This window comes from Hippoglossus stenolepis, chromosome 1 (assembly GCF_022539355.2).
Source record: "Hippoglossus stenolepis isolate QCI-W04-F060 chromosome 1, HSTE1.2, whole genome shotgun sequence".
In the NCBI taxonomy this organism is placed as follows: Eukaryota; Metazoa; Chordata; class Actinopteri; order Pleuronectiformes; family Pleuronectidae; genus Hippoglossus; species Hippoglossus stenolepis.
In genome coordinates, this window is record NC_061483.1 from 29,281,500 (window position 1) to 29,297,878 (window position 16,379).

General features: G+C 41.7%; 1 protein-coding gene across 2 annotated transcripts in view; it reads left to right on the forward strand.

Moving 5' to 3' along the window:
* LOC118111039 (plakophilin-3) overlaps window positions 1-15,521 on the forward strand; it is a 32,300-nt gene extending 16,779 nt beyond the window's left edge. For both annotated transcript variants that reach the window (XM_035159321.2, XM_035159313.2), the window contains 9 exons: window positions 1,527-1,731; window positions 1,885-2,044; window positions 2,772-2,880; window positions 5,572-5,736; window positions 8,241-8,420; window positions 8,586-8,739; window positions 9,018-9,213; window positions 9,625-9,712; window positions 14,876-15,521. In XM_035159321.2, coding sequence (XP_035015212.2) covers window positions 1,527-1,731; window positions 1,885-2,044; window positions 2,772-2,880; window positions 5,572-5,736; window positions 8,241-8,420; window positions 8,586-8,739; window positions 9,018-9,213; window positions 9,625-9,712; window positions 14,876-14,917 — 1,299 coding nt within the window. In that variant the 3' untranslated portion in view covers window positions 14,918-15,521. The remainder of the gene's footprint in view (window positions 1-1,526; window positions 1,732-1,884; window positions 2,045-2,771; window positions 2,881-5,571; window positions 5,737-8,240; window positions 8,421-8,585; window positions 8,740-9,017; window positions 9,214-9,624; window positions 9,713-14,875) is intronic.
* The last annotated feature ends 858 nt before the right edge of the window (window positions 15,522-16,379 follow it).

Genomic DNA, 16,379 nt, shown 5'->3' on the forward strand with positions numbered 1-16,379 from the left:
TTTGTGTTTTGTGTTAAGTGTGTGGAACGTGTCAAGTGATGTAGTTGTTCTAGTTCAAGGTGAATTTGCTTCTTATATCTCCAGAGAAAGGATAATACAGTCAGGATGATAATACATGTACCAGAAGTAACCTCTTTTTTAGACGGTTTGAGTAAATCCAGGCTGTAGAGAAATTCCTCTGTGTCAGCTCCATGTTCAGAGGGGAATACGTACATGAGAAAGGCGTGATTTATTTCATGTTGGATGGTTTCTTCTCTGTGGCTCGAATTGTTATTTATTTTTTACCTCTGAATTTAAATATGTTTCATAAGGGGACTGCTTGGTGGAGGTATGTACTTTACTTAGTGACACTAATTGATTGAATTGCTAAGAACATTCTGTTGTTGAAAAGAATTGTGTTTTTTTGTATATGTTTTTGTCTTGTTTTTGTCTTGTTTTGGTTTAGATGGATTGCTTTTGTAAAGTTCCTCTTTTCTGCTATTGATTTTTGACTATTTGAGAAGTATATTATTTTCCCCGCGATTATGCTTTGACTGTCTACCATTTACTAATTTTCTGTAGGGCAATGTTCATTTCATTGAAGTATGCTGTCTGTGTAAAAAGCAACAAAGTGGGTTGTTCTGATGTGTTGAAACAAAGAGGGGCTGTGAAGGGGCTCAGTATTTACAGTCAGTGATACATGTGCATGGTCACAGATTATGATTGGGTGTGTTGTGGTTTCCAATGTATCTGTTAAAGTGTTACTAGTTCAGAAGAAATTTATCTGAGACGAGGTTTGGTGAAGGGGAGGAAAATATGGCAACAGGTTTCGCCAAATACAACGCAATACAATATTTCTATATACTTGATTTATGTGCCAGTTAAATTCTTCTTCTATCACCTGATATACGACTGCAGACAAGTGTTCGTGTAATTGAATGTTAGGTGAAGATGCTTTTAAAAATAATTCCACTTTTTACAGTGTAGTAAAAAAACTGGTGTGACGAGCTATTGCCATTACAACAGCACCAATTCTCCTATGTATACATTGCACACAGTTTTGTACACTATACACAGTTTTTCAAGCTAGGTTGATCCCAGCATCTTAGAGATGTTGAGCTTTGATCTTAGGTCAGTCAGAGGCAGATGAGGTGCAGTCATTCTGCTGCAGGACTCCTCGTTCCTCTCATCACTGTCGACAGCTCTTTATGGCTCGTCGTGCTGCAGAATGAATATGGGATCACTCAGCTCCATGATGGTGTTACGTGATGGAAGAAAATCGAAACATCTAAAGTACGTTTGCACAGTACTGCACTGAGTTTCACCCACTAAGAAAGACTTGCACTAATTTAAATAGACAGAGTACATCCTGCTCTGGAATCAATCCTTCATGTGTTGTGAAAAAGAAGACAAAGATGGATGTGTGTTTGTGTGTTGGATCGTTTCAAGTAGCACAACCACTTCATCACACATTCATTCAAAGTATTCAACGTACTCTTTGTTTATTTACAGTGTGTGGTGTGTGTTCCTGATCTGCTCTCTTAAAGGTGCGTGCGCTGTACGGCATTCCAGCTCTGGTTCAGCTTTTCACCAGCGACAACCAGGAAGTGCAGCGTTACTCCACGGGCGCCACGCGGAACCTCATCTACGAGAACTCTGACAACAAGGTGGCACTGATAGATGCCGGTGGTTTGACCCATCTCGTCAGCATCCTTCGCGAACCTGACGAGGAGCTTCAAAAGATCATCACAGGTAATAATGGTCTCCTGGTTTCAAACTGGTTTGAATGATATGATATGTATTAATCAGTAATCCATCATATAATACAGGTATTGTAGGTGATTTACCTTTATTTAAAGTTTACTGTATATTTGAGTTTGTGTATAAAATGTGTCGTTGCTGCAGGCGTCCTGTGGAATCTGTCCTCCAGAGACAACCTGAAGCAGAAGCTGTCTAAAGAAGCTTTATCAGAGCTGACAGATGCAGTGCTGATTCCTCTGTGTAGCAGTCTTCCACTGAGTCCATCTGAGAGAGACATCTTCTACAACACCAGCGGCTGCCTCAGGTGACTCCATACGAGCTCAAACTTGGACGTGACAATGGCACGAGAGGAATAGTCAGAGAAATACGTTGTTTTGATTCTCTCTGCAGTCTGCAGCTGTAGATGCAGGGAACTGTTTTTCTCTGGATTTGTTGGTTGGTTTGATGGTCATTTTCACTATATACTGTACACTACGAAACAGGACAGAGGTGCAGGCTTTTTCTCTCCATAGATTTGCATTTGAAGATACTTATACACACTGATGTGTTCTGGATCATTTGAGGAGACTCAGACGTTTCGATAGATACAGTAAAGTAGCCATGAATCTTTTCTGCTATTGCTGTGGAGCCAAACTATTGAACCAGAGTCAATATTAGGGACAGGACCTGGTTGTTGCTTTTGGAAACCATCACCTGCCGGTTTCATTGAACCAAGTAACCATTATAAGTTGAAACACATGACTCAGCAAACTTTAAATCTTGCATGTCAATGTAAAAATTGGTCATGACCATATCAGAAACCTAATTCTTTGTTTCTTATGGAACTGAATTGACCTTGTAAGGTAGGTTTGAGTCCTGACTTCCTGGTTTCTTACCACAGATAGAATTACATCAAAGTGCAGAAATCTCATAAAGGTCCAACTTAAGAGATTCAAGAGAGATCAGAGATGCATTTTTGTCTGACAGCTTTACTGCATTCTGATTCTAGTCTGGATTTAAATTGCTCCGTGTGTGTGTGTGTGTCTGTGTAGGAACTTGAGCTCAGTGAATGAGAGGACGAGACAGAAGATGAGAGACATGCGAGGTCTGGTGGACTCTCTAGTGTCCTACATCACACAAGAGGACATGCCTGAGGACAAGGTAACAGCCTGGGACATTTTTATAATCTTTAATTAACGGTGTCTGATTTAAATATGATTAAGTTTGATTACTACAATATATGTGATATTTCTTGGAAATTACAAACATTTGGAATATCAACAGCCCTTCTCTTTAACACATTGCAGTTACAACAAATTGAGTTTTTAAAAATCTGTGGGACGGCTTCAGAATGGGTCGAGCCTCATTCAGGAAAACGCAAGCGTGCATTTAGCAGCTCAGAGGTTGTCTGTCGGTGGGTGAGACTAAGGGCTCTTAAGTTAATGATCTAAACTCATTAAGCAAGTGCATTTATCACTGCACCAGAAAGCTGAAATAGTTTTTTTATTTTTATTATTAAATAGTCATAGGTGTGTTTTAGTTGTATAGTATATAGTACTGTAGTATTCAAGATTCAAGATTCAAGATTCAAGATTCAAGATTCAAGATTCAAGATTCAAGATTCAAGATTCAAGAGTTTATTGTCAAATGCACAACAATTACATTAAGCAATCGCTGGCAATGAAATGCTTGGGTCACAGGCTCTCTTATAGCAATGCTCCGAATATTACAAGCAAAAAAATATTGAATAAAATAATATAAAATAGAATATCAAAAATTTAAAATAGAAAATAAAATATATATATATCTAAATATATATACACCTAAAGAAAAAAAACAATAGTGCAATTATGTGCAATAGTGCAAATATGCTAAGGTGCTGGTTTAGTGGAGTTATTGCAGATTGGAGGAGTTTAAAAGTCTTATGGCCTGGGGGATGAAACTGTCTCTGAGCCTGGTGGTGCGGGCCCGGATGCTGCGGTACCGTCGGCCAGACGGCAGCAGGCAAAACAGTTTATGGCTGGGGTGATAGGGGTCTTTGATGATCCGGTTGGCCTTCTTCCTACACCGCTGGGTGTAGAGGTCCTCAATGGATGGTAGCTCCGTCCTGGTGATGTGTTGGGCAGACTTCACCACCTTCTGCAAAGCCTTCTGGTTCAGGGCGGTGCAGCTGCCATACCAGGCGGTATGCAGCCAGTCAGGATACTCTCTATGGTGCACCTGTAGAAATTGCACAGAATCCTGGCATCCATGTTGAGCCTCCGCAGCCTGCGGAGGAAGAAGAGCCGCTGTCTGGCCGTCTTCCTGATGGAGTCTGTGTGGTGGGTCCAGGTCAGGTCATCACTGATGTGGACCCCAAGGAACCTGAAGCTGCTGACTCGCTCCACCGTAGTCCCGTTGATGGAGAGGGGGGCGTGTTCTACTCCTTGTCTCTTCCTGAAGTCCACGATCAGCTCCTTCGTTTTGCCGATGTTGAGATGGAGGTTGTTGTCCTGGCACCAACATGTCAGGGCTCTGACCTCCTCTCTGTAGGCCTTCTCATCGTCGCCGGTGATCAGGCCTATGACAGTCGTGTCATCAGCAAACTTAATGATGGTGTTGGAGCTGTGGGTGGCCACGCAGTCATGCGTGAACAGGGAGTACAGGAGAGGACTGAGACGCAGCCCTGGGGGAGTGTTTAGAGTCAGGGTGGAGGATGTGGTGCTGCCTATCCGCACCGCCTGTGGTCTGCCCGTCAGGAAGTTCAGAATCCAGTCACGGAGGGCGATGTTGAGCCCAAGGTCTCTGAGCTTGGTGACGAGCTTCAGGGGCACGATGGTGTTGAATGCTGAATTGTATCATCTGCAGTCGACCTATTTGGCCTGTAGGCAAACTGAAGAGGGTCCAGAGAGTCAGGGAGGGTGGAGGTGATGAAGGGTTTGACTAGCCGCTCAAAACACTTCATGATGGTGGAGGTGAGTGCTACTGGGCGGTAGTCGTTCAGGCAGAGGGTTTTAGTTTTTTTGGGAATAGGGACAATGATGGTCTCCTTGAAACATGTGGGGACTACAGACTGGAGCAGTGACAGGTTGAACACCTGCTACACTGGAATTTCATCGGATGATTAACTTGGAAAAGCCTTTAACCAACTGGCAGATGACTGATTAACAGGCAGCTTCTGTTAAACATCAACATGTACACCTCCTGCACCGGATTGAGCAAACATGTTGGAGGAGGATCTCAGTGCTAAGACTGAAAGTTAATGGTGGCTGTTCTCATATTGTATCTAAACTCAAAAATGTGATTTTGAATAAATTTGAGTGAAGCAAATAGATCATACTGAGTGATGCTGTTGTCAGCATTTAGACCTTCCCCTCCATGATTTGCTGACAGGACCACTTTCAAATCCTTGTCCTTCAATTCCTATCAATTCTCAGTTTACGTGAGCAAATTCTGTGTGAACCGTTAACTAGCTGAGGGATCGCTCTCATTTGCTTTAATTTTGTCCCAAATCTTGGTGATTACTCACTCAAAATATTGAGATGGTTAAGTTTTCAATATATAAATACAAACCAACTTTGGCAATTTAGGGTTATTCAGACAAACCAAGGACGACAGCTGTGCAACATGACCAACATCTTGTATCCTGATGGAGGTCATATCATATCAACATAGTGTTACTCAGTACTCACACCTGTTCTCCACTGTGTGAATCAGGGTCGTTTCTTCTTTGAGGTCAGACGCAGTTGTACAGTTTCTGATCATAAGAGTACAAGCTTCTACCCAGATTTGGAGTTAACATGTTTCATTATTAACTCGATATAGTTAGTTAGTAACGTAAACGTACATTTGCCTCCACTCTTTTCTGTCCAGGGTTTGGAGAATTCAGTGTGTGTGATGAGGAATCTGTCCTACCAGCTGTACACGGAGCTTCCTTCATCAGTGCGACTCCGCCTGGAGGGCCCATCGAGAGCTTCTGCCTCCAGGGACATTGACACCCTGGGTTGCTTTACTATGTACAACAAAAAAAACTCACAGGTAAAATTCATCACACTAATAAAATCACACTCTTGTCCACTTATCAAAACATCTACCCCTTTACTGCAAAATAATAAATCAGTTTAGTTCTTCTTGGCTTAGGCCAGAGGATAAGCAATAGTATCGAGCGAGCTTGTCCAGTTCGTCTGCCATGGCTCCACCTGTCACATCCCTCTAGCTGATGCTGCAGTGCTCTTATTCCCTGTGCAGTGACATGTTCTTGATTATCTTGATTTTGATCTTTGCTGTGTGTCATTATAGTTTTCTTTGTGCTCACGTCAGTTTTTAGCCAGATAACCACTCTTGAATAGGCCAAATGTTGTACATCCACTTATACATCTCAATGGAGGCCCTAGAACATCAGGCTCCATGTTACACGTATGTTCTCATTATCACCCTTAGAGTGAAGAAAAGTACACATGTGTTTTTTATATGTGATAGACCATTGCTGAGAGGAGATTATTAGCCAGGTTACATGAAGGAGGGACAGGGAGGACAATTCTGCTTCAGTGAGGCCTGAGGATAGTGGTGCTCTGTTCCTTTGTTTGTGCATCTGTTTAACACTAAAGTCCAGAGGAAAATGTATGTGTCTTGACGAGTCCTGGCTGGACTACATTAGAAACTCGCATGGAAAAGTCTCCAAAGGATACCTAATGATTCTGGTTGGAATTTGGTCCTTAACAAAATGTCTTGAAAACAAATAGCCAAATTGGCTGTGCATTTAAACCCCTCCCCCTGAACAGTGATTGTCCTAACAGAGATTTACGAGGGTAACTAGGGACCACAGGCCCCATACTTGCAGCAATGTGCATGGAGCTACACAAACAATGATACTGTGCACTGTGTGAGTTTGGAGGGTTATGTGATTTTTGTCCTTTCCATAGCTAGAAACATAAGAGCAAAATTTAATAATAAACCGTGTGTTAATATGTTTATCTGCTAAAAAACTGGCAACACACAAATAAAAAAAAAAGTGTATTTTAGCTGGCAATTATTTCAATGTAATTTGTGAAATTAAAGTTTAACAAACAAAAATTGTTTATGTGTTATGAAATGAAGTATTTTTTTAAGTTGGCCAAACAATAATCTTTTGTATGTAAGCTTACGAGCAAAACGGGGTAGAATCAAAAAGTCTCAACAGATTTATATTAATAGGACACAGTGATATAATAATTATTCCCATGCCTTCCATGGGATGCTGCCTTTTTGCCTGGGATGTGTAGCTTTAGATATTAGAACAATCTGTATTGTAGCCATAAAGAGCATATTTAAGATCACTAACCCTAACCCCATTTTTTAAATGAATTTGCTAGAAACATTTCAAAAGTCAGGCAAAGTCATCTAAAGTAGTTAACTTTAGCTTAATTAGCAAGGGTACAAGATGGCCGACATTAGGACTCGATTGACCCCTTGATGCTGGCTGACATATATCCTTCCTCCTCCATGTTAGCAGATGGCCCAACAGCTGAGACTGACTGGAGATTGGTGTAGTTTGTGTACCGGTGGGACTTTAATAACATGCTCCATCCCCCAATTGTTCTGACATCATCAGCGCAAGATGCAAGGGTCATTTCTGGCTAGTGGGAAGTTAATACCTGGGGGGGCTTCGATTTAACGGTTGAACAAGCATTTATTGCCATGCAGAAGAGAAGGTGATGGTGAATATTTTAAGTCCTTTGGTGTTTTAGACCCCTCTGTGATGTCATCAGGACTAGAAAGGGGTAAAGCACGATGTAGAATAGGAATCCCCCCAGGTTCTAGACCTATGTTCTAGACACTGGTGGTGTTTGAGGATCCTGATATGGTGATGATGACTCTGCTGAAGACTGGAGGAGATTGGGGTGGAGGCATGTTACAGCGGATCACTGAAATGACGGCTGACTGCCGAAGAGAGGAGAAGGTATTTAAAGTTTGACAGCAACCGTATGATGGGCTGGAAGAGAGTGGGGCAGAATGTGGGAAAGTTACGCTGAGCTTCATATAGAGTCTATGGGAGTTTTGGTGGCTGTGGCTGGCTGATACTGAAACCCGAATTGCCCCTCATAGAAAAAAGCGCTGCCCATAGATGCACTGTATGTGTGTGTGAATGGGTGAATGGCAAAAAACTGTCGTAAAGAGCTTTGATTGGTCTTCAAGATTAGAAACACTCTATATAAATACAGACCATTTACCTTTTACAACTGATAAGCTCTGCTAGTCAAAGTTGTCATTTTAGCTGACAGCCTCTATTCTCCCTGAGGCAGTAATGTCTGATAACTCCATGGTGTTGTTTGTTTCTTAGCTGCTGTGCTTGTCGACACCTCCAGGCTGTGTGTGTCCATTCTGATATTGGTGTCTTATAAAAATTCTACCCTTCCTTTGCCTTTTCTTAAAAGCAGAGGTTGCACACATGCACAAGGCCCATAACATTATGCAAGAGAAAAACTTTCATCATGAAACCTGTTTGAGACTGTATTCTACTGTAAATTAACAATATTCTTTCCCTTTCCTTCTCTCCACTGCAGCGTAACCAGAACCTGACCATACTGTCGGAGGTGTCCCGACAACCTAAAGGGGCTGAGTGGCTGTGGCACCCCAAGGTGGTGGAGATGTACAAGGTTGTTCTACAAAACAGGGACATCAGCTCCACCAGCCGTGAGGCTGCCATAGGAGCCCTGCAAAATATCACCACAGGAGAGACCTGGGTAGGCCCTTAACTATCACAGAAACTATGCTCGTACTGTATATTCATGTAAACTGAAGTCATTTATTGTTGCTTCGAAATTGGATCCTTCAAGAGCAGATAGAGCACAAAATGATGAGAAGAGAATCTCACTCAGGCTGATGTGATGTGTGTCCCTCTCTGCCAGTGGTCATCAGTGCTGAGTGGTGTGGTGATGGAGCAGGAGAAGATGCTGCCCATCCTGCTGGATCTGTTAGACACCAACAATGAGATGGAGCTGAGACCTTTGACTGGCCTGCTGAGAAATCTGGCCAGACACTCTGCCAATAAAGACAACATGGGTAAGACACCATCAAAATCATTCAAGGTCTTCCTCTCTCCTTGAGGCAAAAAACTCTCTCGCTAACTGTCATCCATAAAATCAAAAACATTAATCTAACAACAAAAAAATATTCAGATCCCTAACTCAGTACTTTTTAGAAACTCCTTTGGCAGCAGTTACAGCTTTGAATCTTTTTGAGTATTTTAGAGTAAAAGTTTTCAGGGTTTTCAATTGTGAACAAATTCTCTGAGCATTTTCTCCTGTCAGACAACCACCATTTCCTCTTTGTCCTTGCAGCTAAGAACATGGTGAATGCTCTTGTGTCCAAGCTGCCATGTGATGGTCTACAGAAAACCCCGTCCAGCGAGGTGGTGTCCAATATGTGTGGAGCACTCAATCACCTGGTCACCTGCAGTTCTATGGCAGCACGAGACGTCTCCCACTTCAACGGCCTTCCCAAACTGGTGGGCATTAAGACCTTCCATGATAACAGGTAGGACTGACTTCCACTACAATGTGAAAACTATCAGTGTCGTACAGTGAGAGAAAAGAGCTGGTGCTTCAGAAAGCAGGAAAAGTACAAAATATAAGCTCACCAATAATATTATAAAACTGTTTCATTGAGTAACCTTTTCCGGGCTCCTTATAATTGGTCAAGATTTTTAAGGTTTCACAATCAGATACACCAGAGCTTCGACCTCCCAGTTTCCTGTTTACTTTACATATTCTGGAGTTGTTATTTCCCAGTGGCCAGACAAACATATAACCTTCAGCCAATTATCTGCTCATTTTTAGTGTTTATCAGTGAGTTCCACCCCCACCCCCACCCCCCTGCTTATGCTCTGGAATTTCCTCCTTGTTAATCCTCCTTGTTTTCCCTGTTTCTCACTGTGTCTTGGTTTAGCTCTGGGAGTGTAAAAACTGCCAAAGCAGCCTCAACTGTGCTCTACAACATGTTCCAGTACAACAAGCTGCACAAAGACTACAAACAGGTGAGAACCACAGCTGCTGATAACAAAAAACATTCAAATGTTGAACACAAACTATAGCTGCAACCATGGTTCCTTTGTTAAAGAGCTGGCTAAGCAGCAACAACAAACAAATCTTGGTTCAGGACAAAAGAGTGCAGGTTTAACAAAGTGCTGCTCGCTCACCAAGACATTAGTCAATAGAATTACATTATATGTAAACTTTTTTCCATTTGAACTAAGCATTAGAGATTTAAACATCAGCTTGGATTTGGAGGTAGGGCTCCGTGTCATAGCTCAGACGTTTGTAACATGAAGAGTTTTAAATCTTGAGGATCTGCCACAGGAATGAAGCACATTAACTTGTTAACTTGGAAGTGTTGTACACCAATCATATTGCACCAGAGTATGTTAAGTAAAAAGTACTCTGAGTGAGTCTGGTTCCTCACACCAGTGATTTCACTTTGTTACATGAGTGAAAGAGTCCATTCTGAAGAGTCACTAGGAGGCCTTTAGATTTCAGAGTCAGCCAAAACCTCATGAAGTGTTTGCAGAGAACTGAACTACACTGGTACTGTCATGTGACCTGACAGTCAACTTACTGAGTGGTTCAGGGTTACTTCAGTTGAAACCAGTTGGAAGCCACATCACTAAAGTCTCCATTCAAATCGTTGGGCCCTTGGTTTGTGAGACAGGTCCAAGACACTAACTTCCCGCATTATGTCCAGACAAGGGTCCTGTTTTCTTGCACAGCTGGTGTTGTTTCTGACTCACTTTCAAGTCTCAGTTATTTATCTGTTTTCCTTCTGGTCCATGGCACTTTAGCAGCGACTCACTCACTGACAGAGACAATTCAGTGAATGTGTTAGATAACGTTTCTACATCGTGCTCATCAAAATAAAGTTAAAGACAAAACATTAGAATTTTTTGAGACAAGCAAATGTTTTACTTCTGAGAGCATTTTCAAGTTTCGTATTCCATTACTTTTCCTGATGTTTTAGGTTTTGTGATCATATCGTTACGCAGTGGCGGCTGGTGATAACATTTATTGGGTGGGGGCACAGAGTTTTGTGTGTGTGTGTGTGTGTGTGTGTGTGTGTGTGTGTGTGTGTGTGTGTGTGTGTGTGTGTGTGTGTGTGTGTGTGTGTGTGTGTGTGTGTGTGTGTGTGTGTGTGTGTGTGTGTGTGTGTGAACTGAAGCCAGACTCATTAAAAACAACCCAACACACAATATGAAAGTCCTGTAGCCTGCATCGAAAATGTAGCCTCATTGTGACTGTGGTAACTTTCATGGCATTTGCATTTCTCAGAGAGATGTTTTAGGTCGCGCAAAACAGCAAACAGCTGAAGCAGTAAAAGTCATGACTTACACCATCCAGTTAATCAACTGTGTTTCTCATAACAAGAGCGGCAGAAGGTGTGAGCTCGTCCTCATCACTTGCTGCTGAATCTGTAAATCAGGTCGGCCCGGACCAAGCTCCTTTATCCTCTTTGTTTCTCGTTGGGGTGTTTTTATAAACAAATCACTGGATTTATCTCATTTCCGTTTGAAGTAGCAACATGTTTGCCGGTCAGCATTGTTGTGGAATTCAAGTTATTTTGTGATATTGATTTAACTGAATATCAAATATTGAATTCTGTTAAGTTGTTAATTTATATTTATTTAATTATTACTCATTGATGACCCTACTCATCCCCCAAAGATTTATTATGTTCTGTTTGTACTCTGAGACGATAAAATCTCAGCCCAGTGTTATAAACAGATTGAAGAGGCAGAACTAAAAATAACATTTCACTGTTAATATGGTGTTTTATGTTGCTATGTTTGAATGAAGGCGTGATCCTGACGTTGAAATTGCAAGCAGAATGTGTGGGTGTTGGCTGACATTGTGCTCTGAACCTTTATCTCCACCAGATGTTTTTCTGGTTTATGTTTGCACACATCTGTTTTTTATCCCACTAGACCTCCATTTCTCTCTTGCAATTGGTCCCATCCCTCCCTCCTTCACTTTACTCTTCTATCCATGCCTTATTCAGGGATACTTGGCTCTGCAAACACAAAATACCTTCTCTGTAGCAGACTGTCAATACATATAGAGTTACCAAAGTTCTGATCTGCATTGGGGTTGCTCTCACTCTGCAAAGTCATACATTAGATAATCAGTGGTGATGAAGTTTTACTTTTGCTTCTTACTTTTTTCTTATTTACTCAAGATTTCAGTCACCCAATTCTTCAATATCATCTTGTGAAATCTATGTAGTGAGTATAGTGACATTTGAATGCTGTAAAATAGAGTAGACAGGAGACAGAATACTTGAAGAATTTGAGATGTTGCTTCATGATGCATAAGTAAAAGTCAAAGGCATTGCAGAATTTTTTTCCCACAGCACAATGGGAGTATTTTTGAAATGAAGTCAAATATCGGATAAAGAGTACAACTTAGAACAGGTTTTCTCCAGGTTATGAAGTTGATAAAAATCCAAAGTGAATGGCTAACAGGATTACAGCCGCCTGGACATGAACAAGCCTAGCAGCTCCTTTTATAGACAGCTATCTAATTGTAGTGGAAGAACTTGACCATAGAAAGCTACAATTGTATGATTTGAGAGATTTATATAAACTAAAACCTTTATTTTTGTCTTACACGGTGACAGCACTGCTCTATGTTCTGAATGCTGCTTTATCTCCTGAATATTCTCCTTCTGTCAGTCACTGCCTGTGTCTCTGGTTTTGTTAAGTTTGAGTGTTTGAGTGACCGCTCTCAGCAGGAATGAGAATCTGGCTGAGACATTGTGGGTTTGTCTCTCTTGTGCCTTCTGGGATGAATAAAAGAGGACTTTGGTTAGGTGGACTTGGCAGCCCGCTGTTATGCTCCTTCTGTATACAGACAAAACAAAACACAACTGTCTCCACAGTCTGGGCTGTCTTCACAAGTCACAGAACAAACAAACTGCACCAAAGCATCTATATAACCAGTGGACACACTGCCAAGAGCTTTGCGGTGGGGTCAGCTGTGGCCTAGAGGTAAGAGAAGCCACTTGGGACAAAAGGGTTTGATTCCCTGAAATGACTGGGACTTTGGGCGGGGGGCAGTGAATGGGTAAAGCCCCTAAACCCACAACTGATCCCTGGGCACTGCAGGTGAAACTACCCACCACCCCTAGTGTGTGTGTGTGTGTGTGTGTGTGTGTGTGTGTGTGTGTGTGTGTGTGTGTGTGTGTGTGTGTGTGTGTGTGTGTGTGTGTGTGTGTGTGTGTGTGTGTGTGTGTGTGTGTGTGTGTGTGTGTGTGTGTGTGTGTGTGTCCACTTCTCTGGGAAGGGTTATATGCAGAGGTCACATTCCTTTGTGTGTAGAAAAAAAGGAAAGGCAAAGTAAAGGATTCTTCTGTTCATGGCTCCCAGAGGGCAACTCCTTCTCATTCGAACTATGAGCTTTTTTGTTTGAGCTTTCTTGACAAAATCAATTTGTCCTCATCTTAAAAGATAGACTGACAAGAAATGTCCTGAGATAACCCGAGAGGAGTACTACAATGATTGTGTGTGGGAGGTGTCTGCTCCTGGCATTAGTCACCACTAGATGACAGCACAAGGGGGATTCTTCAGGGGGATTTTTAAGTGTAGTTGCTCTCTAAACTGTCATTATCAAATTATCAATGGATCAAATGACAATGTCTAACATGAAAGGTCTTGCTCCGAGTGATAAACCCTCAGCTAACTATCAAGCATTTTGTCTCACTTTGTTCAAGAAGTCTTCAAACTCATTGTCTAGGTTTTGTGGGCTGCTACTTCAGTTTGGGTTTAGTCTCTGCTTTTTATCAAGCTGCTCTTGTCATTGAAAAGGGTTTGATAAACCCTCTATGACCTGCATCCTACATCCAATATCAAAACTGAAAAGTGGAGCATTTAGAAGATATATTTTTCAAGAGCTGGTGGAGAAAAAACCAGAGCTAAAAGAAGAGTAAATTTGGGAATATTCCAATATAGGATTTGTCAGTTATATTAAAATGTGACTCCAAATGAATTTAAATGTTGCACCACATCTGTTGGGTAACTGCCACTGGTTGCTAACATTTTCATGAAACAACTTTATAAGGTCAAAATGTCTTAAACTAAAAATGGACCCCTGCTGTGAAGAACTGTAGCACAAAAAACATAGGTCACATATAAAAATATACATTTAGCTATTAAGTAGGTGGGTGCGTTGAGTCAAACTGCTGCTTTCATATAAGTTGTTCTTTAATCTTACCCATTTTAGCCCTACCTGAACCATCGATCTCAGTGATGCCTAACCGAAACCAAAGACTTATCCCAAACCTCAGAAAGCTGCACTTTGTGAAATGCACTGGGAAACACTGTTCAAATAGGCATGAGGCTTCAACACATGGGGGCAGTAAAGATTAGGTCAGGATGCTGATATAAGCCATAAAAAAGAATTATATTCTGTATATGATAAGCTGTTGCAATACCGTCAGCATGGAAATGTGAACTATTTGTCTTAATGAAAAGTGCTCATGACAAGAACAACTGAAGATTAATTGCATGAAACCACTAGTGTGTATAAGTTCCGAATTAAATTTTAAAATGGATTATAAAAACCGGAAGCCAGTGTAATGATTTTAAAATTAGAGTAATATAGCAACAGGGGTTTAAAGGTTCAGTGTGTAGAATTTAGTGACATCTAGTGGTGAAGTTGCATGTTGCAGCTGAATGCCCCTCACCTTACCCTCCCCTTCCAAATGTGAAGGAGAACATGTGGTAGCCTTCAGTTTTCATAACAACTCAAAAGATGTTTAGTTTGTCCAGTTTGGATTACTGTAAAAAACATGGCGGCCTCCTTAGAGAGGACCCACTCCCTGTGTAAATATAAAGGGCACATTCTAGGGTAAAGAAAACAAATTCGTACGTTTAGATGATTACACAATATATTCCATTTTTGCCATTAGATCACTTTCACCTACATTTTACCCACTGGAACTTTAAATAAGCTGAACAGGATTAAAGACCCACATACAGAGGTGAAAAGTGCAAAGGTCTCTCTAACTTGATGTGCTGTGCTGCACAGTAACATGCAGTAAATGGTAGTAGGCAGCACGAATTGCTAACCTAATCACTGCATCAGTCTTTGGAACAACCCTTATTGTTTGTCCACCATACCCAGTATTTGTATTGTTGCTTTGTGTTTTTCAGAAAGGATTTACCAGACGGGACTTCACAGATGCCACCGTCTAGACTGCCACATGTAACATGCTTCTTTCTGAGCTTTTGACCTCTGGATCACGACTTCTGAGTGGAAAAGAAGAGAAACAGCTTCAATGAGCTGTTCATGGAACTGTGACTGACTTACAGGAAAAGAAAAATGAACATCAGCCAATGGAAGGATGGACTTTAGGTTTGCCCTCATTTACGTGGTTCACCCCCCCAAATATATGTGTGTGTGTGTGTTAGGGTTTGACTGGATTTTGACACTGACTCCATTTGTTTTGGATTGGTGGTGCTGATTGCTGACATGACAATTTAAAAAACATATATAATAAAACATATTTTCACTCAGAGAAAATGCCAGGTGCAAAACAAACACCCCAAACCAGAAATTATATACATGGACATTTATTTTTGTATCATTAAGAGCAAATGCGTAAAATGATAGAAACGTTCAAAAGGGTTTCTAAGATTTACAACAGAATGTAAAGCGTTTTTGACACTGTGTCAAAGAAATATTTTAAAGGGGACATATCATGAAAATTCCACTTTGTTAGAGCTTCTACACGTTAATGTGGGTATCTGGCATGTCTACCAACCCAAAAACTCTGGAAAAAAAACACTTGCGCGTTTTGTTATGGTTCCTCTAAGTCAGAAACGTCATGCTTGAGTGACTGGAATGAGCTTCCTGTGTATTGTGTCGTCACAATACACTGGAAGTCTCCCTACATGGCCTTGGCCCACCCCCCACCTCATCCCCCCCCGCACCCCCACACTCGTTACGCCGGGTTTACACCGGACGCGGAAGCGCAGCGCCGTTCTCAAGCGCGCAGCCGCCTGGCTGTTCACACGGGACGTGCATTTCTCTGCGCTGGTCAGCCCCATAGACTGTATATATAAGGTCAGCCCGCGATTCTGCTTTCTCCGCTTGTTGTTGTACCCGTTGAATGTCGGGGTTCGGGGGTAAATGATGGTCTTCATAGCCCCCCCCCACCCCTCTCTTTCTCTCTCTGTCTGTCTGCTTGTGTGCTTGTAGTGGATGGGCAGAGGGGGACATTTAATTATGTGATTGGGAAAATTAAAACTCCAGGACAACAGAAGGGGAATACAAAGTATGGGATGCATATTTGATAATTTATATCATATAAAATATGTAATTTATATTGTTTAAAATCACGGGGGAGGGGAGGGAGGGGGAGCTGGCTCACTAGCATTTAAAGGAACAGGCACTCAAAACAGGTCACTCTGTGGAGGGCTGTTTTAGACAGGGTAAAAAGGGTGCTGTTTTATATGATCCTTGTGGTATTTTGACCAAAGTATGTTACAGACATTTCATTAAGACCCCAAGGAACCATATCAACTTGTGGTAAAATGGGCATACAATGTCCCCTTTAAGTTAGCATGCTAACCAGCTAGCCTTGGCTCATCCTGTCACTTTCTCCCTAATACCACTTCATACCTCTAGAGGTGACAGTGAGTCAGTCTTCCCTCA